Below are 26,246 nucleotides of genomic sequence, written 5' to 3'. Positions count from 1 at the left end.
AAAGTCGCAAGCTCTATGGATTGAGCCATCCAGGCGCCCCAATGAAAGGATTCTTGAGAATCAGTGAGTGATATGGAATTGGCAACTGTATACTATTATTATCTTTGCAAATTGTGTGCTGTACACCTTTACATCAGTAAAATTAATAATAAACACATGTACCCATTATGTATGCATATATTGCTCTCTTCTCTCCAGAAATGTCCAACATTTATCAGCACACCACTGGTTCTAGAACGCACATTATTCATGTGTCATTCCATCAATATTCACTGGATGCCAGCAGGGATACAGATAGTCAATGGAGAAATGCTCCACCGCACCAGAGAGAGGCGGTTTCGGCCTCGGCGCCCGGGAAGTGAAAAGCAAGGGTCGGGGCAGGGGACCAACGGCCAGGCGAGAAGCAGCCCACGGCCAATAGCGGCCTAGGCCGCACTTCACGTCACGCTCCGTGGAGGCCGGCGCGAGCACGCCCTGGGGGAGGGGGCGTGGTCATAGCCTCCCGGAAGTGACGCCATCCGGGGGCGGTACTCGGCGGCGGCGGCGGCGGCGGCGGCGCGCGGCCTGGGCTCGCGCTGAGCTCCGCGCGCCCCCCGCCCCCCTCTATGAGGCAGAGGCCGCGGCGGCCGTTAGCGCTGTCGCTCCGGGGGCCGCGGCGGGCGGGGCTCCGGCGGGGCCCGGCCTAGTCCCCACCCCAGCCCGGCTCCCAGCTGCCCGCCCTCCCTCCCTCTCCCCGATGCAGGGGGCCGAGCTCCGGGATGGCGAGGCGGCGGCGGCGGCCGCTTCGTACCGCGTCCTGAGCCGCCTGCTCGGCTATGGAGAGGCGGCCCCCGAGCCTGGCCCGCCGCCGCCGCCCCCGGGCCATGGCCCCCCGCCGCCACCCTTCCTGCCGCGGCCCGGCCCGCGGGGCTCCCGGCCGCCGCAGCTGATGGTGTTCCGCAACGTGGGTCGGCCGCCGGAGGAGGAGGACGCGGAGGCGGCCCCAGAGCCGGGACCCTCGGAACTGCTGTGTCCCCGGCACCGCTGTGCCCTGGACCCCAAGGCCCTGCCGCCGGGGTTGGCGCTCGAGCGGACCTGGGGCCCGGCGGCTGGACTGGAGGCGCAGTTGGCGGCTCTGGGGCTCGGGCAGCCGGCGGGGCCGGGGGTCAAGACGGTCGGTGGGGGTTGCTGCCCCTGCCCGTGCCCCCCGCAGCCGCCCCCTCCGCAGCCCCAGCCCCCTGCTGCCGCCCCGCAGGCCGGGGAGGACCCCACGGAAACGAGCGACGCGCTGCTGGTCCTGGAGGGCTTGGAGTCGGAGGCCGAGAGCCTGGAGACGAACAGCTGCTCGGAAGAGGAGCTCAGCAGCCCGGGCCGCGGAGGAGGAGGGGGCGGCCGGCTTCTGCTGCAACCCCCGGGTCCTGAATTGCCCCCGGTGCCCTTCCCTATGCAGGACTTGGTCCCCCCCGGGCGCTTGAGTAGAGGGGAGCAGCAGCAACCGCCCCCGCCCCCGCCCCCTCCCGGGCCCCTCCGGCCACTCGCGGGCCCTTCTCGGAAGGGCTCCCTCAAAATCCGTCTCAGTCGCCTCTTTCGCACGAAGAGCTGCAACGGCGGCTCCGGAGGTGGGGATGGGGCCGGCAAGAGGCCTTCTGGAGAGCTGGCTGCTTCGGCTGCGAGCCTGACGGACATGGGAGGCTCCTCGGGCCGAGAACTGGACGCGGGGAGGTGAGACTGGCTGGGGGGGCGGGGGGGGAAGGGGGGCTGGCCGACAAACTTCGTTTTCTTGTTTCATTTCCCTTTCATTCTGCAAACAAGATCCTAACCGTTCTTACGAGATGCTTGTCCTAAGGAGACAGAGAGGCTTGGGGCTAAAGGTGGCGACCTCACCCATTAGGTCAGACCACTAATGGTGGGAACAGCTTTCATTCTAAGGGTTCAGCATCTCTCCTGTTGGGAGATGGTTTGAAACCATCCCCTGACCCCGACCCCGGCCTCGATTTTAAAGTTTTCCCAGGTGTCTGTCTGACATTACTCCTGGTGGGGAGGCTGCTGCAGATGTTTGGTCTTTGGGGCAAAAAGTTGGTGTTGTGACCACCTTGCTTACCGGTTCTGTGCACCAGCACCCCACCCCTTTCACACTCACACGGACAAATGATGCGACACACTTGTGCAGTTGTAGGCCAGCAATCGTTTGGGCACCTCTGTTCCAAACGTTTATTTATCTTTTAAAGTTTTAATTTATCTTTAAGTAATCTCTACACCCAGCGTGTGGCTGGAACTCATTCTGAGGTTAAGAGTGGCACGCTTTTCGTACTGGGCCGGCCAGGTGCCCCTCTACTCAAAACGTTAATATTTTCCTGGTTGGTTCCTTAGATATACTTGGTATCTCAAGCCCGTGTGCTGACAACACTGTGAGAATAGAAAATGGCTTGCCCTCCAGCCCTTGTGAATGTTCTAAGCGTGAGATATAGACATGGGTGTCTGAGTTCTAGGCCAAGTGATGAAAATTCCAAACTTAGATGTTGATTTTTTTTTTTTTTCTCTTCATTTCTGAAGGATGGACAGCACTGTTAGATCTGTATTTGGGTTTAGAAAACTGTCAACTTTTGTGTCAAGAAGTGAGACTTCCCTTGTGGTAACTGCTATTGTGGTTTGCACTGCTCACTGGGTTCTTACAAAGATTGGAAATTGGTCTTGGTGCAGCTCGTATGATGGATTCCTGAGACATGGGCAGCCACAACCCAAGGCTGAAGAACGGGTAGACCGGTATATTTGGGAACTTGACCATGTACCAGAATCACATGGGGGAGCTTTGGGCAAAGATCAGTCTGTGTGAAGGCCCAAGAATTTGAATTTCTACAGGGTTTCCCCACTTGGCCCTGAGTGTGACCTGGACTGGGAACCACGACTCATCCATGGACTTCTTCCTCGGGAGTTTGGGTACTCCAAGAGGAAAGCGTGGGCTCAGTGTTGACTTTGCTCCCCTTTCTGACCAGCTGTGCTCATCTTGGGGGTCAGACCAAACCCAAATTCCCCGAAAAGGTCAATAGGTCGATGTGTGTTGCCTCCTGAGGTGGACCTGTTTTTCTGCATTTGCTTCCCGGTGAACTTCTGCTGGGAGCTCAGGTCTTGAAAAACATGTGGCTGCCGGAACAGCTTTTTTTAGTAATAGGCTCTGCATTCAATGCTCCACTTGACCAGCGCAGATGAAATTTTCATCAGGTTGGGGGAAGGCAGGGGTGAAGTTGTGGGTAATGACATAGGATAGACTGCTAATTTTCTTGTGGTTTGTCTTGCCTTTGTTCCATATTGACCGAGACTTGGTCTAAGATTCCAGAGACCCCAAATATGAGGTGTGGCGTGAAATTAGCTGCTACGTCTAATAGATTAGGAAGAGGGAAATACATATAATGTTATACGGTGTTTTGCCTTTGGAAGCAGAATTTAATGGTCATTGGCTGCTCTTCCTCACACGAAGCACAATACAGATTTCTGCTGCAGAGCAAATTGGGCTGTAGCTCTGCAAAGAAGCTTAGTTCAGGGCACTGGAGAATTACATTTTTTGGTCCAAGGGCTTTTTCTGATGAATTGAAGAAGAACTCGGTATTTGTGTATGAACATTTGGTTGACTGCTATTAGGAGGCAGCGTGTCGTACAGAGAACGTGAACATCTGGATTCCACTCCCAACTCCAGCATTAGCTGGGGAATGAGGCCAGTTTTGTCGTCTTCTGTCGTCTTCATGCTTCCTCTTTTTTTTTTTTCATCTGTAAAATGGGAGTGATTCTTGTTCCTGTCCTTGTAGGAAGAGACTGAAGACAAGAGAAACTGAGCTGGAATATTTTGTGCCTTTGGAGAAGTAATAAGATTGAACTGTTATTTTTTTTTTTTTATGCTCAGGATTTGATGCTGTTAGATTTGCTTGTTAGCTTTTCCACAGCTTACTATGTGCCAGTCTTGTTGGCAGCCTCGCCGCTGTGAGAAACTGGGTAGGTCTGGCCAGGGTAGTTGTGATTTCTATGGATCCGCACCTCCTAAGTAAGTCCACCCTGTTGGGAGGAAGGATGAGTTTGGAATTTTAGGCTGTTCTCTTGTTTTGATTGGGAGGGACCTGGAAGCAGCGAGAAATGTCAGTCTTTTGCCGGAAGGTATATGCCTGCCTCCTTATTGTTGGTTTAGAGTTAATTATCAGTCTCTGCTGCGGTCTTTGCTGTATCTTTTGGCGCTTTTCAGTAACCTCTGGGTGTGATTCTCTGTGCCCTTCTCATCTACCTTTCCCACAGCAATCACTGGAAAGTACTTCCTGTAGTCCTGATAAAAACCTTAAGCGTTTCCATATCTTAACATTAAGCAAACCTTTAGTTGCTTTTATATTTTTTGGAGTCTGCTAAGTGGACCTGCCTGGATATACTGAGTCTCAAGACTCCTATGAATTCGCTTAGAGAACTCTTTTCAAGTGAGGGAAGAAATGGGCCCCCCAACTAATCAGGTTTCTGTTCTGGAGAACTGGGCTAGGCCTTGTAACGCACATATGTTGGAATTCAAAGAGCTGGGCTTGATGCCTGTGGGCCTTGGTGTGATATAGAATTGCTATTTCAGGAAAACCAGTGACGTTCCCTTGTCTGTTTCACATATGCTGAGCTGATTGTCTTCCTTTGTAGTTGCTGAGGAGTAGCATTTGACCTCACCTTTTCAGATCATCATGGAATATGCACATCGTTGGTAATGGGTACCTTGTTAGTTTTTCAAGGTTTGTCCTTTCTGAGTTAACAGGTGAGGCTACCGCTGTCGCTTTTCATAGTTGTGAGGTGGAAAAATGGAGAACAGTTCTGTAGTGGTTTGCTATCTATTTGTTTGGAAAGAAAGATACAATTCTGGAAAGAGAGGCAGGCTCCCTTGGCATCGGTTTGGGGCCCTGCTGTCATGGACAGACCTGAGACGTGAGGAGACATTGGAAAGTCTTTCCTGTTTCCTTGGGTCTTCAGGTCTAAGGGGGTCCTTTTGAGAAGTAGCATGACATGCTAGAGCAAAATGATTTTATGGTGTGTGCTGAGGAAGTTCTGACTTTATGTTTGGGTTTTGGGTCCATACTCCATTGATCTTTTCAACAATTTTTCCACAAAGCGGTTGTGGTTGGCATCTCTCTTTCGGAATGAGCAACCTAGCTTCAGAAATCTCTGTCCATTTGGGCCCGTGTCTTTCACTCCTTAACATTTTCCCCGCTAATATTCTTAGGTTTTAGACCTTGGACTGCGTCTCTTGGCTTTCCTGTGGAAGTTCCCTCCATAGGTTCTTTGGTTGGTTTATGATGGAGTTTTGGATCTGACCTTGCTGCACAGATGTCTGTGTATTGGAACTAAAAATGAACACATGGTTTTTGTGCCTGTAGCACATGAACAGACACTGGCTTATGACGTGTTGGAAATGGCACAGGCTGGCTGACTTGGCACCGTGTGCTTTAGCAGGGGCAGAGGTAAATTGTGGCCACGAAAGCTGATCTGTGGACATCCTAGTTTGGGAGTTACTGTAGAAAAGGACGTGGGTAAGACTCAGGATATCAGTAGAGGGGATTCATGGGCAAGAGAGGAGGGAGGACATTATTCTTTCATTGTTCATATTCTAGGTTTCAGGGAATTTGAAAAGTGGCCAATGGTTTTCTCAATGTGTTGTCGGCCCGTCTAGTCTAATGCTTTTAACTCATCGTATCCCACAGATCTGTGGCTGTACAGTGAGTAATTTGCAGAGTGGAAATGGACAGAGGCATTCTCTTTGTTATCTGTAGCACAAGCAATGCGTAGCTGACACACAGGACTGCTAGCCTTAAAGAAGACCTTTGCCTTAGGTCTTCTGCTGCCCCTGTCCTTTCCTGCCACCTGAGGTATACCCCACCAAATCCTACCCTGCCCTACCCCTCAAGTCTTCCTGCTGCTAAGATGCAAGTGGCCCACTGGCAAAGTTATGATGACTTAACTTTACACCCTGATGCTTGTCAGGGTGATCTGAGGAGGAAGAAAATAACAGTGGGATGTAGTATAGAAGGTTTAGTTAAAAATGTTACTGGAGCTGAATCATTCGTGTTGCTTCCCCAGAACAGCACATCCAGGGGCACCTGGGTGGCTTAGTCGGTTAAGCGTCTGACTTTCACTAGGTCATGATCTCGTGATTCGTGGGTTCGAGCCCCGCATCGGGCTCTGTGCTGACTGCCAGCTCAGAGCCTGGAGCCTATTTCAGAGTCTCTGTCTCCCTCTCTCTCTGACCCCCCCAGCTCACGCTCTCTCTCTCTCACCTAGAAATAAAAAAAAAAAAAAAAGAACAGCACATCCAGCTTAGATTAGCTTTTATTGTGTTAAATGCTTCATATATATAAAAGATACATAAAGTCCATGTACTATAATAATAATAATGAATTGCATACTTGGGTACCCACCGCTAAGCCTAGCAGATAGAATGTTATCAGTATCTTTGAAGACCCCTGTGTGTTGCTTCCTGATTACATCTCTTCCCTCCCCCGCATAACCACCATCCTCAATTTTATGTTAATCGTTCCCTTGCTTTGTTTTTTATAGTTGTCTAGATTGGTCTTTTCATGAATGACTGCCATTAGAATGCTCTCAGGATCCTTGAGACAGACACTGCTTTAGATTGTTAGTTAGACAGTTTCTACCCAAAGAAAGAAGGAGGCACTCATTTTTATTATTAGCCTTTCAGGCTCCTAGACCTTCTCCCTCTTCACGCTTCCAGCCCTGCGGGCCCCCCTCATTTACCAGAATAAGCCATCCCAGGGCTCTCAAATGGCTCTGGCTGTGTTCAGATTCATATGTATTTCTTTTTCTAGATCCTAGAAACTATGATTTTCTTCTTCACAATGTCGGGGGTGGGGGAGAAGATGAGCTGGAGTGAGAAGGCCCCCGCAAGATGTGTGCATTTGGGTACTGCCGTTCTTCAGTGCTTGGCACCGAAGAGGCTCGTCCCCAGCATGGGCAGATGGCAGAGTAATGCCGCTTCCTTTGAAAAGAGGCAAACAGCCAAATGGCTGAGGTGTGAACCCTCTGAGAGGCCAGTGCTCTAGGTTTCTGCTTGCTGAGTTTAATGTTGTGCCCCCAAGTTACCAAGTAAAAATCAGCCTGGAAGCTCTTCAGTCTTAAAGTCCGTGTCCAGTGGAAATTAGCTCTCCACTCCAGCCCTCTGGAGCGTTGGAACTAAGCTGCAGACTGTCGTGAGCAACTTGTACAGACAGAGGACCACGTGTGGTTGTGTCTTGTTTGGACGCGGCCATCTCTCCAGTGCGTCCCTTGGTTGGGGCCGGTGCGCCGGCATCAGGTGAGAAGGCTCAGGTGAGAAGGCTCGGCGTGGAAGAAGTTGCAAGGGAGTGTGAGCTGAGAATCCAGCGTCTTGGCTGTTTCTGAGTAAGGTCTTCACAATATGGTTTTGAAATTTTGTTTGAAGTGAGCCTTGAGAAGCTTGGACATCTGGGTTAAACAAAGGCAGAAGGATCTTCCGAAGTCAGATAATTTTAAGTAGGGTTTCGTGTTGGATTTTCTATGCTTCCCCTCTATTGGTGCATTGGGAGTTTTATTTAGTCCTTTGGGGGAAGTAATTTTAGAAGGTAAGCCAGGTGTAAGGCCTAGAGTCGGGCACTCAGTTCATGGGCTTTTTTTTTTTTAAGCCTGATTTCTTGAGGTATAATTGATGACCACCTAAAATTCACCTCTTTTACGTGTCTAGTTCTTTTCATTTTGACAAGCGTATATAGTCACATAACCTCTGCCACAGTCCAGATATAGCATATTTTGATCACTTCTGCAAGTTCTTTCCCTTGTAGTCAATGCAGTCATCCTGAGGGGAGTTTTTTGAGCTTAGCACATTTCTGGCCAGAAAGTCTTTGTCAGAGTCTTTTGGATTCCTTTCATTTCTCCCTGAAAAAGCCAGTTGACATTGGTACAAAGTGAAGTCACCTTTGGTGCCTCTTGTCACAGGTGATCTGGCTTTTCCAGCTGGCCCCCTGGAGTAGCCTCAAGAAGCCATAGGGAGAGCTGTGTGACTGGTAGCTCAGAGAGGGGAAGGGGCCATTTTCTTTGGGTGCCACGCAAGAGCCCCTGACCTGGGGGGACCCCCTTGTTAGCTGGTGGCTTTGCCCCACAGCTTGGGGGCATTTGTGTAGAAATCAGGGATCTTAGTGGTTGAACATTGCCTGTGCTTCTTGTAGTGCTGTGCTCGAGTCCAGGTCTAGTCCCTGATTCACTGGGGGGCCTCCTGTACGTTGGGGGCAGGGCCATAGGGAAAGCTCTGGCTCTGAGATGGCACCTGTTCAGGTTAAGAGCCTTTTTTTTTCTTGACTTCCTTGTGAAAATCAACCCTGCATCTAACTTCCTTCCTCTAGACATGGACTTGGTAATTACCGCTCGGGGTGTTTTACTCTTGTAATGAACCGGACGTGGAGAGATCCAGAGGGATTTCTCATTGCTTCATAGGCTGAATTTTGTAGCCAAATCTGTTTAGAAATTGCCTTAATTGTCTCATTCTCCCCCCCTTTAAATTTTAGGCTTTCTTACAAAAGTGTGGCTGACAGTGACTAGGATTTGCTTTTTGTTTTTCAGTGCATCAGGAATTGAGTGTTGTAGTGATTTGAATGCATATGTATCCATTTCCCCCACCCTCCATTATTCTCTCTCTGTGTGCTTTCTCACCCCCTAGGAAACCCAGGTTGACAAGAACTCAAAGTGCCTTTTCTCCGGTCTCCTTCAGCCCGCTGTTCACAGGTAAGGGTGATTGCTTTCTTTTTCTTCTGACATCTGAAAGCAGAAGCATTCTGAGTCCTGGCAGGAAACACCTGCAGATGCATCGCGGCTGGAGTTTCAGGCGTGTCTACAGTTACTGTCTTCATTCCGCGCCCGCTGGCTTTGGGGTGAGGCTATTTTTATGGTGTGGAATGTGTTCTTGACTTTGGATGCTTTATAGTTTGAGGTAGAGACTGCTTACCGGTAATTAGGTGGCCCTGGCAGTTACGTGGTGCTTAGTTCAGGGTCATCACGTATAAATTAAAAGTAGGAGCTACAAATTAGGCTCGCGGTGCAGAAAGGACTCTCTAGAAGTCCTACAGTTCCTGTCGCTGCTTCCAAGGGAGTTCATGGATTATCTCATAAACATGATCCATGATTATCTAGTCTATTTTTAAGGACTTTGGGCAAAGGGGATTAGGTGAACTCTTGTCTTATCCATTTTAGGGGCCAGGAGTTCTTGCAGCTGTTAGAGTTCTCCATCATGCCTAATTTAAGGCTTTCCTCTTGCAGCAGGGAACACAGTTGCTCAAGTAGGAAAGTGGTTGAGTATCCTTGGGTGACCGCCTTCTCTTTAGTGGGGGGACTTGTGCAGATAGAGAACCTGTGCATTATGTCAGTCACATACGAAGCTCCTGCTTGAGTAAGCAGTCGAGAAGGCTGTTAGCACACTGCGTTGAGTCTCTGGAACTGAGTACTCCTCATCACGGACTGAGCAGAAAGTCCTAATTTCAGACTCTTCTGGAGATTGTATTCCTCAAAAAGATGACTGGAAGAATTATGATTTAGGAATGGGCATTTCCAGAAGTTGTGAAGCAGGTGAGTGGGACCCCCATGGTTGCGTGGGGTGCCCCGAATCACCAGAACAAGTGGGTTGGTGTCTGTAATGGGCACAGGTGGAGAAGGAGGCCCAAGCCCAGAATGAAAGATTCTTACTCTGTAGCCGCATGTCTTTCTCGTTAAAGTGTTTTCTCTTTAAAGTAAGGAACACCTATCCAGCATGGTACTTTAAGGTTTGGTGTTCCTGTGTTTTAAACAGCCTTATCTCTCCTGAGTTACATGTTTTATATAAATGCTATACCTGCCATCCAGACCTCTGACCCTTCAGGAAATATGCTTGTCTGGGCCTACTGTGTTGCTCTGGGCTGCTAGGCTCTCAGTTACTAAGCCATGTGATGATTTCAGTTTCCACCTCCCAGAACACTGATGACTTAAAATAATTCTTTTTAATGTTCACTCATTTTTGAGAGGCAGAGACCGAGCGCGAGTGGGGGAGGGGCAGAGAGAGAGGGAGCCACAGAATCGGAAGCAGGCCCCAGGCTCTGAGCTGTCAGCACAGAGCCTGACATGGCGCTTGAATCCACGAACTGTGAGATCATTAACTGAGCTGAAGTCGGACGCTTAACTGACTGAGCCACCCGGGTGCCCCTCTACTGATGGTTTTTAACTCAGCTTTTCTTTTTTGTTTTCTTCCTTTCTTTCTAAATGTTTGTTTATTTATTTTGAGAGAGAGTGAATGCATGTGCGTGGGAGCCAGGGAGGGGCGGGGGGGGGGGGCGGGGGAGAATCCCAATCAGGCTTTGTGTTGTCCACACAGAGCCCAGTGTGGGCCTTGATATCAAAAAACATGAAATTGTGACCTGAGCTGATACTCAACCAACTGAGCCACCCAGGAACCTCTCTTTCTTTCTTTTTTCTTTTTTTTTTTTTAAACTAAGCTCTACACCCAATATGGGGCTTGAACATGCAATCCTAACATCAAGAGTCATGTGCTCCACTGACTGGGCCAGCCACCCCTTGCAGAGCTTTTCTGCTTATCTTAATTCATGCTCAAGACCTTTATGAAAAACCATGTATTAGATTCTGAAAGACCAGCTCGTGGCCTTTTGGAGATACTGGTTACCTCATTTTCTTAACTGGGAAGTAATAAAATTCTAGCCAAAGAGTTAATTCAGCCTCCCAAATGAGAAAAAAACGATTGTTGGAAATAACACCCTAAGGACCAAATTAGAGAAATTTTAAATTCTGCCCTGTGGGTCAGACCTACCAAAATTTGGTTGTCAATCTTTGTTAATAAAATACCCTTTACCCTCTGGTGACTGAAGTGGAGAGAGGGTAGATGGGGTTGGATGGCAAGGAGGAGTGTAAATGGCAGAGAACAAAACTGCATGATAAGCTGGAAGTGAGGGAAACCATGTGCCAGCCCCCATCAGGCTCCCACAGAGCTTACCTGATTTGGCTGACTGTGGAAGTAATTTATTTTTAAGATTGTAAATGCACAGCTTGTTAGGAACTAGTTGGTAGCTGAAATGGTAGGTTCTCTTATGAGTAAATATTCTGGAAAATCTAGCTGTGGAAAGCCATTTAAGAAGAAGTTGGGGCTCACATTGGGACCTTTTTCTGCATTCAGCTTACCATGCTCTTCTTACGTTTTTCTGGCACTTGTTTTCCATGTCCATTTGTACTTGTAACAAGCTGCTTGCCTTGCTCTCTAAGGCAGAAACTGGTATATACGTCTGTAAAAATAAATGGTGTGGCTTCTATTCGAATAAAGAGCCCTGGTTCAGGGTTATCTAGTGGCGCAACCACAATTAGTTGGCCTTTCTACTGTCAATCCCATGTTTTTGTCCCAAAGAATCCTTGACCTTTAACAGGGCAAAGAAATGATAGAATTTAAAATTGACTGCCTGGGCATTTGGGAGTGATTCCCAGTCTGGGAAACGTTAGGTGTTGGGGGATTTGAGAGCCGGGGACCTCTAGCCTTTCTTGCTTGCCCTTTATCTTTCTTTGCTTCCGGCCTCAGCTTCAGGCAAGGTGCTTCAATAACATGCTTGCTCCCTGAATCCCTCAGGTGAAACTGTGTCGCTTGTGGACGTGGACATCTCTCAGCGGGGCCTGACCTCTCCACACCCTCCAACTCCCCCTCCTCCTCCAAGAAGAAGCCTCAGCCTCCTAGGTATGGTCTCTGCCCCTCTCTGCCTTCTTGCTCTAGTGGGAGGGGGTGTGTCTGGGGACCTGTTGTTCTTTTCCAGGAGCAAACAAGATCCTGGGCTTCTGATAATGACCCAGTTATTCCCTGCCCTTGTCATCTCCCTAAACGGTTAAACGGGTGTCCTATCTGCGTGCTGTAACATTTGCTGCCTGTATGTTGATTAGATCTGTATTTATCTGGCCCTGAATCTGCTGCTAGTAGACTGTTTTAGGGAGACCCTTAGTTTTCTGCTTTCGACAAAGGACACCAGGTTAAGATGATGGTTGCCCTCTGTGCCAAAAGCCAGGGTGAAGGTCAGGCCATCTTGCTCCAGAGGGCAGCCTGATGATCCTTCTCCCTCTCCTGTGCTTCACCTCACTCATCTGTGCTCATATTTCTGAACCTCTTGCTTCTGTTCTCTCTTCTAGATGATATCAGTGGGACGCTGCCTACATCTGTCCTTGTGGCTCCGATGGGGTCTTCCCTGCAGTCTTTCCCCCTACCTCCGCCTCCTCCACCCCATGCCCCAGGTTAGCTTAGCTTAGAGGCAAGCCTTGTAAAAGTTGGGAGTGCAAAGTGACTTGAAGGATGGGAGAAGTCTGTTTATGGAAATAGCAGAACTTAGGAGAAAGCTTAAATCTCATCCCCTCGCCTAGGCCAGAACTCCTTGGAATTGAGTCCAAGGACCAGTTTTTCTAACCCATTTTCCCTATGGAGATGAATCTGACTTTTGCTGGGGATAAAAAGACTATTGAATTTTTCCCCTCTTGGTTGCTGAGACTGGTTTGCGATCTCTTGGTGGATCTCACTTGGGAACTTTCCCTAATTTCAGGATGGTGAGGAGGTTTAAAGTCTTCAGAGTTCCCTGTTTTTTTCTAAGCTTTTAATATTTACTGCAGCCTTGTAAATAAGTACCAAGCATTTAGTAGCCCGTACCTGCTTTGCCAGCCTCCAGTACCCACGGAGTAAAATGAATGAAATCGGCATTCTTTCCTACTTGCCTGGCAAAATCGTTCCTCTTCCTGGGCAAGTAAGCGAGTCACTATTTCCAAGGCTGCTTTCCCGGCGCTTCACCTCGAGTGGGAGAAGCTGGAATCGCTCTAGGCTGGTGAAGCCCCTGAAGTAGTCACCTTAGTCAGGTTAGTGAGCAGCTCCCCTCCCCCTCTCCTGGGGCGAAATGCCCCCGCCCATCCTTCACAGCTTACACAAGCCCACACAGCTTTGTGTTCCAGCCCATCCAGCTCTTTTCCACTGCTTTGGCTTCCACGCTTTCCAGCTCAGCTTCTAATGCCTTGCCCCTCTTCAGTTAGCATCTCTGTTTTTGGGGGGAGGATCTGCTTGTGGTTGGGAGCAAGGAGGGAACGAGTGACCACCCCCCTCTTGCCCTGCAGACGCATTTCCCCGGATTGCTCCCATCCGAGCAGCCGAATCCCTGCACAGCCAGCCCCCCCAGCATCTCCAGTGTCCCCTCTACCGGCCCGACTCCAGCAGCTTTGCAGCCAGCCTTCGAGAGTTGGAGAAGGTAGGTGGTGCCTGGGGCCTGGCGGCGGGCCTCCTCTCCCACTCCCCTTCCTCTGTACTGGGCTCTCCTTTTCTTGGTTTTAGAGGAAGAGTAGTTATCTTGCCTCTGTATTTACAGTGCCAAAACAGTTATGCTGCTGTGATCAGTTCCATATGAGACGTTGTAAAATTGAACCTTGGAGACAAAATATTGAACGTGGTAAGAAAGGTTGTGGAGGAATGTTTACAGAGTTGAAGTTGACTTCGATAGATTAACTGACCCAGCTCCCACCTCTCTTCTTTGGAGGGCCTTGGTAATGGGATTGTAGGCTTATTCTTCTGTGACTTTGGAGGGCTAAGACAACGAGCCTGCCGTTTTGCTAATGGTTAAGACAGTTGCAGCTTTTCCCCAGTGAAATGTTTGGGAAGTAATAGGAAGGGGGCCTCTCCTGTGGTAAAACGGACTGTGCTGAAAGCTCGGGCATTTCCCTGGGCTGTAAATTACTTGACCACTTCTTATCTTTGATAGTGTGGTTGGTATTGGGGACCAATGAATTGGGAAGATGCAGAGATGAAGCTGAAAGGGAAGCCAGATGGCTCTTTCCTGGTACGAGATAGCTCTGACCCTCGTTATATCCTGAGCCTCAGTTTCCGGTCACAGGGGATCACCCACCACACGAGAATGGAGCACTACAGAGGTAAGGGGTGCTGTTTGAGGAAAGCCTTCTTCCCCCTCTGCCTGTCTCTACTTGTCCTATCTGGCTTTGTCACAGGAAGGATTTCTAGAAGTGGAACTATGAATAGGGAGGGAAATCTCGTACTCAGTTGTATGTTGTTATGAGTGCTGGTTTCAGTCACTAGAAGAAATGTTGGTGGGGGTTTAGAAGTTTTAGTTTTTAGAAGTGTTCTCTGTATTTTTTTTTAAAATTTTTTAATGCTTTATTTATTTCTGAGAGAGAGAGACAGCGTGAGCAGGGGAGGGTCAGAGAGAGAGAGGGAGACACAGAATCTGAAACAGGCTCCAGGCTCTGAGTTAGCTGTCAGCACAGAGCCCGACGTGGGGCTCAAACCCACAAACCGTGAGATCATGACCTGAGCCAAAGTCGGATGCTTAACCGACTGAGCCACCCAGGCGCCCCTGTTCTCAGTATTTTATCTCCACAACAGGAGGGCCTGAGCAAAACTATTGAACAGAGCAAAGCCAGTGAAACTCTCTTGATAGAAGGAAGAAGTAACCTAGGACCATTAGACAGATTCTCCCAAACGTCATTCATAATTAAACTTAACATCTAGAGAGACTTTCTATTAAATCCTGCACACAAAGAAGAGGCTTTAGAGCCCATCCTGTGACTATTCTGTAGTGAATTTCTTTGCCTGAGGGTCACATCAGCTCTTCCTGCCAAGCAGCATGGTGTGAATTTCTTTTGGTCAGCCATGGAGTCTCTTAGGAAATAGTCATCAGAACTCAGAGACTTCATGGGATCAATGTGCGTTAGATTATCTGCCTTCCTCCCCAGTGGTACCCCCACCTGTGTGGTCAGCTTGTGTTTCATGCTGCGGTCACTTCTAGAAGCTGATTTGTTCAGCACCGCTGTCTGGATTGACTTTGCATCATGGCGGTCTGTGTTTGACGTGTGCCAGACACCCATGACGGTCCCAGGCGGTGGGGCTGGGTAGCACGATAACCCGTCCTTTGTCAGAAGGGCTGCATGTGTTAACGCATTTGAAGAGCGCAGAGAACATTGGGGAGTTTCAGGGACTTGCCCCTCCTGTCCCTCTCTCCCCACATGTGATCAGCATTGAACGAGCTGTGTTAGACGCAGCATCTCGAGCGACACCCTTTTCCATGGCTCTTCTCAGCCACCACCATGTCTTTTCTGTTCTCAGTCACGTTGTGCTGTGTTTATTTGGTTGCTTCTCGTGTGAGGCTAGAAGGTAGCAGGTTAGGCCAGCATAGCTTGGTCCATGGTTTCCTTTGTCCCCGCCTCTGCCTCAAAGATGCATAAAGAGAAAGGAAGGAACTTTGGTCCACAGACCTGAGAATTAGTTAGATAACCGTGCCATAGACTGCTGCTTGCTTTCCCGCTATTCCTAAAAGCCAAAATCAGACCAGCAGAAAAACAACATGCAGCAAAAAACCTTTTAGAATGAAGTATTTTTATAAATCTGTGAGAATGACGAATGACTAGGCCAGGAGAATGATGAATAAATGCCTGACCCCTAGGTCCCTGATAGGTCAGTTGCCAGTAACGAGAGAACTTTCACATGCTTCTCCAGTTAATTTTTGCTCAAAGTGGCTTTTCTTCCTTGAATAAATGGAATTTTTTGATAGAAGCCTTGTGGGTCTTTCCATGACCAGTTTGGAGTGGAGCATCTGTCTTCATCTTTTTAAGTGATATTGTAAGAGTAGCCAGAGAGACTCAATCTGCAGTTTTCTTGAGTGATCTCGTCCCTTTGCATTTAGTGCTTGAGTTTTTTGTTTTTTGTTTTTGGTTTTTTGTTGTTGTTGTTAGTCATGGGAGCTCAGATTCCCTTTGGCTTTTGGGATTTTAAAATTTGGGGCAGGATCTTTGTAACATGTTTGTGGTGGGAGTGGGACTTTAGAAGTTAAAGAAGACTTAAAATTTGATTTTTTGGGCCTAACGCATGAATGAAGGAGATTTGCAGAACCGCTGTTCCTTTCTTTCCCCAACTAGTCCATGAATGCATGGAGACAGATCTTTTGAGGGGATGTCACTTAAACTTGCTTTTTTGCTACGGCAGTCTTTTCTTACGGTCTGTGATTTAAGGATTAGTGTTCATACTAATGTCTTATTAGAGGCAACATCTTTCTTTCCATTAGTTGTGGAACAAACAGGAATAGGTGGCTTCAGGGACCTTTGTCTGACAGCTTGCCCACAAACTACCCTCCCAGAACTGAGAATCATTAAAATGTTGAAGTTAACTTCTTTTAAAAGTAAGTTTTTACATTTTTATCTCTCTGTAATTTTCCATGGCAGGAACTTTCAGCCTGTGGTGTCATCCTAAATTTGAGGATCGCTGTCAATCAGTGGTGGAGTTCATTAAGAGAGCCATCATGCACTCCAAGAATGGGAAGTTTCTCTATTTCTTGAGATCCAGGGTTCCGGGTAAGGCTATAGATACATTAATTATTTAACTTGGTTATAATGCAATAGAGTATCAACATGTGCCCCCCTGCTCCCCAGAAAAAGCCATACTTCCTTGAAGTTTTTTTTTCTGGCTCTTATGGTAGCCACTCTTCCTAGAGTCCAGTGGTTAATCCCCTGCCCTTGGACATTAATCCTTCAGTATTTTGAGAAAGGAATCTTTGCTTTTTTTGACCACCTGAATGAAAAGACAGATCCTGCCTCTGATGTCCAAGTGTCTTATGATGAAGGGTTAACATTCAAAGGTGTCTCCTTGTCCTTGAACCAGGGATCTCACACTTCCATGTGAAGCAGAGAGGGGAGAACTTGCTCAGGCAATTTCTACAGGAACAGGGAGGGTAAAAGAGTATTCCCTAGGAAGGCAGCGGTGAATGTCAGCGAGGCTGAACTCAGTAGCAGCGTGCCATGGATTTTGTCCACTTGCGCTAAACATGCTATTAAAGAGTAGGTAGTTTTTGTCTTCTCTCCTGTCTCTACCAGCATTGACTGTAAAGACATCTCTCCATTCGGAAGCACTGGGAAGTTCCCATCCTTCCGAGTACGATTATGTAGTCTTTCTGCCCACTAAGTAGTGAGGAATCTAAATAATCTTTCCTGAAGGGATGGTTTGAAAGAGCCTGATGTTACAGGGTTGGGGAAAAGCAAAATGACAAGCATATTAATTGAGGAGTTTGTAAGATAGAAGCAGAACTTAAAATGAGAACTTTATACATTCCCAGTGAATCACATTAAGATTCTTAAACACTCTGAGTGCCAAGAAGTTGCTCTAAAAAGAAGTTCCCAGTGGAGCCTCAGGCAGAACATCAGTAACAGGATTGAGCCAGGTTATAGGAATGTGTTTTATAATCTTGGTGATTTAAATAAGGCATGACAGGGTGCGAACTGTATTAATTCTCACTTCATTTAATATTTGCCTCAGCGCTGTCAACACAGTTGGGTCTCATGTAGTTGACTTGTTTAAAGAGAAAAGTTAGAATCCTTTCTTACAGGAATTGACTCTTTTGCAATTTTTTAAAGTTTGTGGCTTTTGGGGGCTACGTCAAATGGGTAACAGGCACTTAGGAGGGTACTTTTCAAGATGAGCACTGGGTATCATATGTAAGAGGTGAATCACTGGGTTCTACTCCTGAAGGCAAGACTACACTGGATGTTAACTAATTTAAAAATAAATAGAAAGAAAGAAAGCAAAAAAAAAATCTAGTCAAATTTCATTAAAAAAAATTTGTGGCTTTTGGAGGTTATTTAACAGACATTGTATTCTGTAACTCATTATCAAAAATAAACAACATTGGGGCGCCTGGGTGGCTCAGTCGGTTGGGCGTCCGACTTCAGCTCAGGTCACAATCTCACGATTTGTGGGTTCAAGCCCCTCGTCAGGCTCTGTGCTGACAGCTCAGAGCCGGGAGCCTGTTTCAGATTCTGTGTCTCCCTCTCTCTCTGACCCTCCCCTGCTCACTCTGTCTCTCTCCTTCTCTCAGAAATAAATAAAACATTAAAAAAAAAAAAAAAAGAAACAACATCTTCACCCTCAGAGACCGCATGGCCTCAAAGGGAGACAGGAAGAGAAAGGCAGAAGCACAGGTAAAACTCCGCACAAGGCACGGCGGTGACTGACAAGGACAGAGAAGCAGCCGTGTTTATGGGTAAACCAGGGAATTCCTCTCACAGGATTTTGGAGTCTGGAGCGTGTATCTACTTGTTAGAGTACTGAGAGACTTTGTTGGACTCCTCCAGCATAGCTCATTTCCTTCTACAAATGTGCCATGTCTGCAGAAATTTTAAGATTCTTAACATCGTTAACTAAACGGCTAGAACTTGTAACCACTGCTATTTGTTGAATGCGTATCCTATTGTGTGCCAGTTACTTTGTCAGATTCTTTATTTAAACATCTCAGATTACTTACAGCAACCTAAAAAGTTAGCTGATAGATTGGTCCATTTGTACACAAGACCATTTTCATTCTGCTGGCGAAGAGACCGAGGCCGAAGCTCAAAAGCAAAGTTACTCTGAAAGTCATGTAGCTGATCCGTGCCAAAGTCAAGAGTTCAAACCCGGGCTCCACGAACTTCAAGCTTTGTGCTTTACTTGCTGCCGCTCTGTGAATGGGGAAAAGTAACGGCGAGCAGGCCGAAGCCTGGGCCTGCTGGGGTTGGTCGAAGCTGCAGGGAAGACAGAAGTGTGTGTGTTCGTGGAGGGGGTTTCTCGAGGACCCCTGCGGAATACTGCAGAAGGGGGAGATGTTTGCACCGAAAACTGTAACCAGGTTGAGAAGGCAAAACAGAGTTAGTATTTGCTCCTAGACTGTAAGTGACCTCTCTCAGAAGGACTGGGACAAAAGGCAAAGCCAGTGTCCTCCTTTACCATTGTTTGCTGCCCTGCTTTGCTGTCATAAGGTCTAGGATTTCTGTGAGATTGATTCTGTGAGGGACTCGGTGTGAAGAAGAAGGAGTCAGTAGCATTTGGGTTGAGCTTTCTCACCTGGCACCAGGTATTTTAACTCTGTAGTGTTTTTGTTTTTTTTTTAATGTTTATTCAATTTTGAGAGGCAGAGAGAGACAGAGCGTGAGCGGGGGAGGGGCAGAGAGAGAAAGAGACAGAATCTGAAGCAGGCTCCAGGCTCTGAGTCGTCAGCACAGAGCCTGCTGCGGGGCTTGAACTCACGGATGGTGAGATCATGACCTGAGCTGAAATTGGACGCTTAATCGACTGAGCCACCTGGGTGCCCCTTAACTCCATAGTTTTTAAAAGGGGCCTACTTGGGGCGCCTGGGTGGCTTAGTCGGTTAAGCATCCGACTTTCGCTTAGGTCATGATCTCGCGGTTCATGGGTTCGAGCCCCGCGTCGGGCTCTGTGCTGACTGCCAGCTCGGAGCCTGGAGCCTGTTTCAGTCTGTGGCTCCCTCTCTCCCTGACCCTCCCCTGCTCATGCTGTCTCTCTCTCTCTCTCTCTCTCTCTCTCCTAGAAATAAATAAAAATATTTAAAAAATAAATAAATAAAAGGGGCCTACTTGTTGAGACTTTGGGATGATGATAACTGAATGCTGCAAGGAGCCAGGTATTATTTCATTTAACCCTGACAAAATCCTTTATTTATTACAAATTTAATTTAAACATTTTTTTTAATGTTTATTTAATTTTTGAGAGAGAGAGAGAGAGAACATGAGCGGAGGAGGGGCAGAGAGAGGGGGGGAGACAGAATCCGAAGCAGGCTCCTGTGCTGACAGCTCAGAGCCTGACACAGGGCTTGAACTCAAGAGCAGTGAGATCATGACCTGAGCTGAAGTCAGACACTCAAGTGACTGAGCCACCCAGGCACCCCAACCCTTACAAAATCCTTTAAAGGGATACTACAGTATCCCTTCTCCCTTACCTCCCTTTTCCTTCCTTCCTTCCTTCCTTCCTTCCTTCCTTCCTTCCTTCCTTCCTTCCTTCCTTCCGTACAGTGAATTGCAGAGCCAGGATTCAAAGTCAAGTTTTTCCAGCTCAGTACTAGAGCAGGCTGCACTAATAGGGCATGCAGACAGGTAATAAAGGGATGCTAGGGGTCATAAGAATCATAAAGCTAGGACTAATGGGAAAGGTCTGGATGATGGCAAGTAAGGAGCAGAAGGAAGGAAATTGATTAGAACAAATGTAATAATTGACATCAGGGGAGGGACCCTTAGTAAAAATAAAAATGATGGCGTCTGATGTTGCCTTCCCCTTATCTTTTAGCAGTGGAGCATGGTTGCCACATATCTGAGGTCACTGTTTGCATTTCAGTCCGGTCCATTCCACAGTTATAAACCAAATGCCTAATACCACCAGGCAGCAGTCTCAGAGAGAGAATGTGATTGGATTAACACAGAACTCCTGATGCTGTTAGAGCCAAACTTAAAGTGAACATATCTTATTTGGGAGAATCTTCGTCATCTGTGAAGTACATGAAAAGAAAATACTTTTTTCTTTTTTTTTTTTGAGATTTTATTTTACATGTTTATTTATTTTTGAGAGAAAGTCAACATGAGCAGGGAGGGATAGAGAGAGGGAGACAGAATCCCAAGCAGGCTCCATGCTACCAACACAGAGCCCAGCTCAGGGCTTGAACTCATGAACAATGAGATCACAACCTGAGCCAAAATCAAGAGCTGGATGTTTAACTGAGGCATGCAGGTGCCCCTTATTTTATTTTTAAATGTTTATTTTGAGAGAGAGCACACATGAGCAAGTGAGTGGAAGTGAGACAGAGAGGGAGAGAGAGAAGCCCAAATAGGCTCCATGCTGTCAGCACAGAGCCCAACATGGGGCTCGATCTCCCAACTTTGAGATCATGACCTGAGACAAAATCAGGAGTTAGATGCTTAACCAACTGAGCCAGCCAGGCACCCCATTAAGATTTTATTTTTAAGTAATCTCTATACCCAGTGTAGGGCTTGAACTTACAGCTCTGAGATCAAGAGTCACATACTACCGACTGAGCCAGCCAGGCACCCCAGTACCTTTTGTTTGTTTGTTTTTAATTTTTTTAAGTTTATTTATTTTGAGAAAGAAACTGTGTGAGTGGGGGAGTGATAGAGAGAGAGGCAGAGAGAGAATCCCAAGCAGGCTCCACACTGTCAGCATAGAGCCCAGTTGCGGGGCTTGAACATACAAACTGTGAGATAATGACCTGGGCTGAAATCAAGCATCAGATGCCTAACCGACTGAGCCACCCAGGTACTGCTACCTTTCATTTTTTTTAATCGAACTTTGAATTATACAACTCGAAGGCAATTGGTCTCTCTTCTGTAACCATCATTAATCTTATATTTATTTGTTCAGTGACAGGTCTGTATCCCATGGTTTCTTTTTCCTTTTTTTAAAAAATGTTTATTTTTGAGAGAGTGAGGGAGTGAGCACATCCATGCAGGGGAGGCAGAGAGAGAGAGAGACAGAGAGGCAGAGACAGGTCCCAAAGCGGGGATCCCGGTGTGGGGCTCGAAGTCATGAACCGCAAAATCATGACCTGAGCCGAAGTTGGCCGCTTAACTGACTGAGCCACCCAGGTGCCCGTCTCAGGGTTTCTTAAGTCAGTACTGTTGACATTTTCAGCTGGATAATTCTGGTCTTCAGGGAACAGTTTGGTTTGGCAGAAAGACCTATGTGTTGGGGTGCTCAGACTTGGAAGAGATTTGTCACTCCATCCTGGTCCTTGTGGCAGGGGGAGAGGGGGAGAGAAAATAATGAAGTGGTTGGAAACTGGATTGGTGCCCAGGACCCCTGGTATGAGGGACCAGAAGTCCCTTGATGATCACTGTTCCATCTTGCCCTTTCCCTTTCACCTGAACTGCTGGCTTGTCTTGGATTTATTTCCATTTCTAACCTCTTCCCTTAACAGGCTCTGGATGCGAGAGCTCCAGTTGTTTGCTGTGTTTAGGGGCAAACAGTAAATGGTCACCTTGACACCAGGGATATCAGAGAATGAACAGGTCTCAAATTGCTATTTGTGAACCTAAGGCTAAAAGTAACAAATAGGCAAGTGTCGGTGGCCATTCAAGTAGGCAAACAATCATAATTTTTCGCTGCTTATTATCCTGGTTGCTTTAAGCACTAGTCTGGTAGTACTGTGTCTTTGGGAATAAATAATTAGATACATAATTTACCTTTATCTCTGAAACATCATGTTGAATTTAGCATTATTACAACCCACCCCTAAAAGCTTTCTGTTTGCCATAGTTTAATTCACTAAAGAATATTTTTATTTTTTATTTTTTATTTAAAAAATTTTTTTTTTAATGTTTTATTTATTTCTAGGAGAGAGAGAGACAGCGTGAGCAGGGGAGGGTCAGAGAGAGAGAGGGAGTGACAGACTGAAACAGGCTCCAGGCTCTGAGCTGGCAGTCAGCACAGAGCCCGACGCGGGGCTCGAACCCACAAACCGCGAGATCATGACCTAAGCGAAAGTCGGACGCTTAACCGACTAAGCCACCCAGGCGCCCCAAGAATATTTTTAAAATGTAAGAGAAGGTAAATTCAAAGAGGCCTTTGAACCCAATACCATTTTAAAACCACTTGAGTTTAAATATATTCAAGAGAGAATTCCATGTGATTTTTTTTTAATAGTGTGTATGAGAAGAAGACAACCATGTGGGTGGGGGAGGCCTACAGTGCTTCAGAAAATGAGCCCAGGAAGGCAGGGGTAGGGGCAGGGGGAAGACTGACAGGGGCTGGTCACCAATCAAAGTGCTGGGGCCGCCCTGGACAGCGCCCCCATCAGACAGCAGAGGGCCAGTTGCTCTGGGGAGACTCCTGGAGAACCTTCCTTTGAGGTTCTGTGGGTTCACCACTTTCTCAGACACAGCAGATGTTTGTGACAAGCTCTCTTTGTTGGTTCTGTGCCATGAGTAAGTTCTCTAAGTCCAACAGGCCTCAGTTTCATCATAGGTGAAATGGGGGTAATAGTGATATCTGCCTCAAAGTATAGTTTTAATGACTAAGTGAGTTAGGTTTTTTTTAATGTTTATTTTTGACAGCGTGTGCCAGAGGGGGAGGGGCAGAGAGACAGGGGGACAGACAGCCCCAAGCTGGCTCTGTGCTGACAGTGGAGCCTGATGTGGGGCTGGGACCCCCTGAGCTGAAGTTGGGTGCCTAACTGACTGAGCCACGCAGGCACCCAAGTTAAATATTAAAAAAATTTTTGTTTTAATGTTTGTTGATTTTAAGAGAGAGAACAAGTGGGGTAGGGGCACAGAGGGAAGGAGGCAGAGAATCCCAAGCAGGCCGTGAGCCCAATCAGCACAGAGCCCAATGACGTGGCACTCAAAGTTGCAAACCATGAGATCATGACCTGAACGAAAGTCAGGAGTCCAACACTTAACTGACTGAGCTACCCAGGCACCCCGAGTTAAGTGCTTTTTTTTTTTAATTAAATATTTTTAGTTATTTATTTGTTTATTATTTTGAGAGAGCCTGAGCAGGGGAAGGGCAGAGAGAGGGAGTGAGAGAATCCCAAGGAGGCTCCGCACCGTGAGATCAGGACCTGAGCCGAAGTTGGACGCTTAACTGACTGAGCCACCCAGGTGCCCCTAAATGTTTTTAAGATAAGTTTATTTGTTTAGTAACAGTATAATATGTATTAAAAAATGTATAATGTTTAGTTTTTGTTTTTTAAACACTTGTTCATTTTTGAGAGACAGTGTATAATCGGGGGAGGCGCAGAGAGAGAGGTAGAAACAGAGTCTGAAGCAGGCTCCAGGCTCTGAGCTGTCAGCACAGAACCTGATACAGAGCTCAAACTCACTGACTGTGAGATCATGACCTGAGCTGAAGTCAGACGCTTAACTGACTGAGCCACCCAGGCGCCCCTGTTTAGTTGAGAGAGAGAGAGAAGGAGGGGGGCAGGGCAGAAAAAGAGGGAGGGAGAGAATCCCAAACAGGCTCCGCTCTGTCAGCACAAAACCGGACATTGGGCTCAAGCTCATGAACCATGATATCAGGACCTGAGCCCTCAACCGATGAGCCACCCAGGTGCCCCATGTAGGAACAGTATAATATGTATTCTGACTTTTTTCTTTTTTAGAAAGTCCATTATCAATGACCGTGAAAAGGCTTTGGGAGATAGTCCACAAGCTTTAATTTTTTCTTCTCATGAATTCAAACAAAATTTAAAAACGGTTTGAAATTAAACTCCAAAAACAGTAGACATGTTATTTTCCAGCAAGTTGTGTCTACAGAATTTCTTTTGATGGGACGGTGACTGAGAAAAGAATTCTTTCAAAGATTTTGAAGCTGAGCTTTCTGAGAGCAATTTACTTATTTACCTTCCGCGGCCCCTTTGTGTATTGAAACCAGAGTATTCTTTACTCCCTTGAACCAGTGTCAGTGTCCCTGCCATTCTGGAGGGGTGCTGGCATCCCCCTGTACTAAGCCTACTGATGCTCATGAAACCAGGGTGTGGGACCCCCCCCTTGGTCCCAGCTGGCATCAGTCAGCAGGCACTCTGGCACTGAGGAGTACCAGCTCCAGCTTGCCCAAGCTACTGTAGTTGCTTTTCTTTTAAAGGCATCATCTTTTTTTTTTTTTTTAATTTTTTTTATGTCTTTATTTTATTTTGAGAGACAGAGACCTAGAGTGAGTGGGGGAGGGGCAGAGAGAGAAGGAGACACAGAATCTGAAGCAGGCTCCAGGCTCTGAGCTGGCTGTCAGCACAGAGCCCGAGGTGGGGCTCGAACCCACGAACCACAAGATCGTGACCTGAGCTGAAGTCGGACGCTTAACCGACTGAGCCACCCAGGCGCCCCAGGCATCATCTTTTTTTTTTTTTTCCTGTTCCTGGACCCAGGCTAAAATTTCAGGAGCAGGAAGGGTAGAGGGAGGTGGGGGTAGGGTGGGGAGGTGGGGGTTGTGTGGGAAATAAGAGGTGGTTCAACCTGCTTGTCCTGACTTGAAGTCAGTGACAGGAGTGAGAGGCTTATAAACTTTGATCCCAGCCGTTGCCTTTCGCTTACGCTTACCAGCCTCTTAGCTGGAATTGGCTGGGGGCCCCTCTGAGCAGCCAGAGTCATCCCCTTCAGGATGCTGCTGGCTGTGCTGCACAGGGGTCTCCCGTTGCTCTCAGGGATGCTTTGGTCCTTGCCCTTCACTGAGAGCCGCAGGCCTGGGATTGGCCACCTGGCTCCAAGTCGGGTCTCTGGCTTGGCACTTTTCACCGGACTATTCTGAAGAGCGGGACTATCAGCTGTTAAGAGTAATGCTTGGGGGGCCCTTGGTGGAGACGAATAGAGTCCCTTGAGTGAAACACAGTGGGAATACTTCTGACAATGGAAATAGGTTCTTTGTGGAAGGGAGCTTTTGCACAGAACACACATGTGAACTGTAAAGCAGCCCCGCTTCCCTTCCCTGGATTCTCTTCCCGAGGCGGTTATAGTTAGCGGCGGTGTTCCCTCTGAACGGGCCTCTTGGTTTTTGTTCCTGAAGGTCTGCCGCCAACGCCAGTCCAGCTGCTGTATCCGGTGTCTCGATTCAGCAATGTCAAATCCCTCCAGCACCTTTGCAGATTCCGAATCCGACAGCTCGTCCGGATAGATCACATCCCGGATCTCCCACTGCCTAAGTACAGAGGGGTCTCCGGGGGCGGGGCGGGGACAGAGGGTTGGTTGTAACTGTTAGGGAGGCCTCCGGTTGATCACGCCGCCGGTGTTCACAGGCATCGCCCTTTCACTTCTCACGTGTCTTAGCACCCGGCTCTGCAAATGTCACCCGGCAGCCAGAAGGGAGGAAGGTGTGTGCTTGTGGGTCAGCCTCCCTTCTGCAGGCGCTACGAAGAGTAGAGTGGAGGTGGTAAGAGGGAGGGAGACAGAACTATCATAAGTGAGAAAGTGGGAATTTTCTTAGGTCGACAGAGTTTTTTGTGTAGTCTCAGCCGTGTAGGGCTTGAAGAAGAAGGAAGAATTGAACAAAGGTGGTCTTTTGTTTATGATCTTTGTGAATAACCCCTTATTTGTATCCCTCTTGTGTTCACAGACCTCTGATCTCTTATATCCGAAAGTTCTACTACTATGATCCTCAGGAAGAGGTGTACCTGTCTCTAAAGGAAGCGCAGCTCATTTCCAAACAGAGGCAAGAGGTCGAACCCTCCACGTAGCAAGGGCCCCCCTGCTGGGCGCCACCAAGGGTATGAGCTCTCTGTCTCAGTGTCCTGGGGGCCTTGCCCCTTCCACCACTCCCCATGTGTATACTGCCGATTCAGACATCTGCCCACAGAGTCACCGGATCTGATGATGGAGTCCCCACGGGGGCACATATGCCAAATGGGAGAAGAACAGATAGACGCGAGAGGCTTAAAGAGTATTTGACAAGCAACATGCACACTAATCACTGAATATAAATCAGGAGGAGG

At 47.6% G+C, this 26,246-nt stretch overlaps 1 protein-coding gene across 3 annotated transcripts in view; it reads left to right on the top strand.

The window, feature by feature from the left end:
- Positions 1 to 546: 546 nt before the first annotated feature.
- Positions 547 to 26,246, top strand: part of SOCS7 (suppressor of cytokine signaling 7) — a 34,587-nt gene continuing 8,887 nt past the window's right edge. Inside the window, exons 1-9 of one of the 3 annotated variants that reach the window (XM_039227774.1) lie at positions 547 to 1,701; positions 8,669 to 8,733; positions 11,603 to 11,707; positions 12,151 to 12,252; positions 13,114 to 13,244; positions 13,752 to 13,920; positions 16,222 to 16,350; positions 25,325 to 25,460; positions 25,871 to 26,021. In XM_039227774.1, coding sequence (XP_039083705.1) covers positions 737 to 1,701; positions 8,669 to 8,733; positions 11,603 to 11,707; positions 12,151 to 12,252; positions 13,114 to 13,244; positions 13,752 to 13,920; positions 16,222 to 16,350; positions 25,325 to 25,460; positions 25,871 to 25,991 — 1,923 coding nt within the window. In that variant the 5' untranslated portion in view covers positions 547 to 736 and the 3' untranslated portion in view covers positions 25,992 to 26,021. Of the gene's footprint in view, positions 1,702 to 8,668; positions 8,734 to 11,602; positions 11,708 to 12,150; positions 12,253 to 13,113; positions 13,245 to 13,751; positions 13,921 to 16,221; positions 16,351 to 25,324; positions 25,461 to 25,553; positions 25,629 to 25,870; positions 26,022 to 26,246 lie in introns of those variants that run through there. The other 2 variants (XM_039227771.1, XM_039227772.1) reach the window with 2 other exon arrangements.

This window comes from Hyaena hyaena, unplaced genomic scaffold (genome assembly GCF_003009895.1).
Source record: "Hyaena hyaena isolate Hyena2069 unplaced genomic scaffold, ASM300989v1 scaffold_29, whole genome shotgun sequence".
In the NCBI taxonomy this organism is placed as follows: Eukaryota; Metazoa; Chordata; class Mammalia; order Carnivora; family Hyaenidae; genus Hyaena; species Hyaena hyaena.
This window is presented reverse-complemented; position numbering and strand designations above follow the sequence as displayed.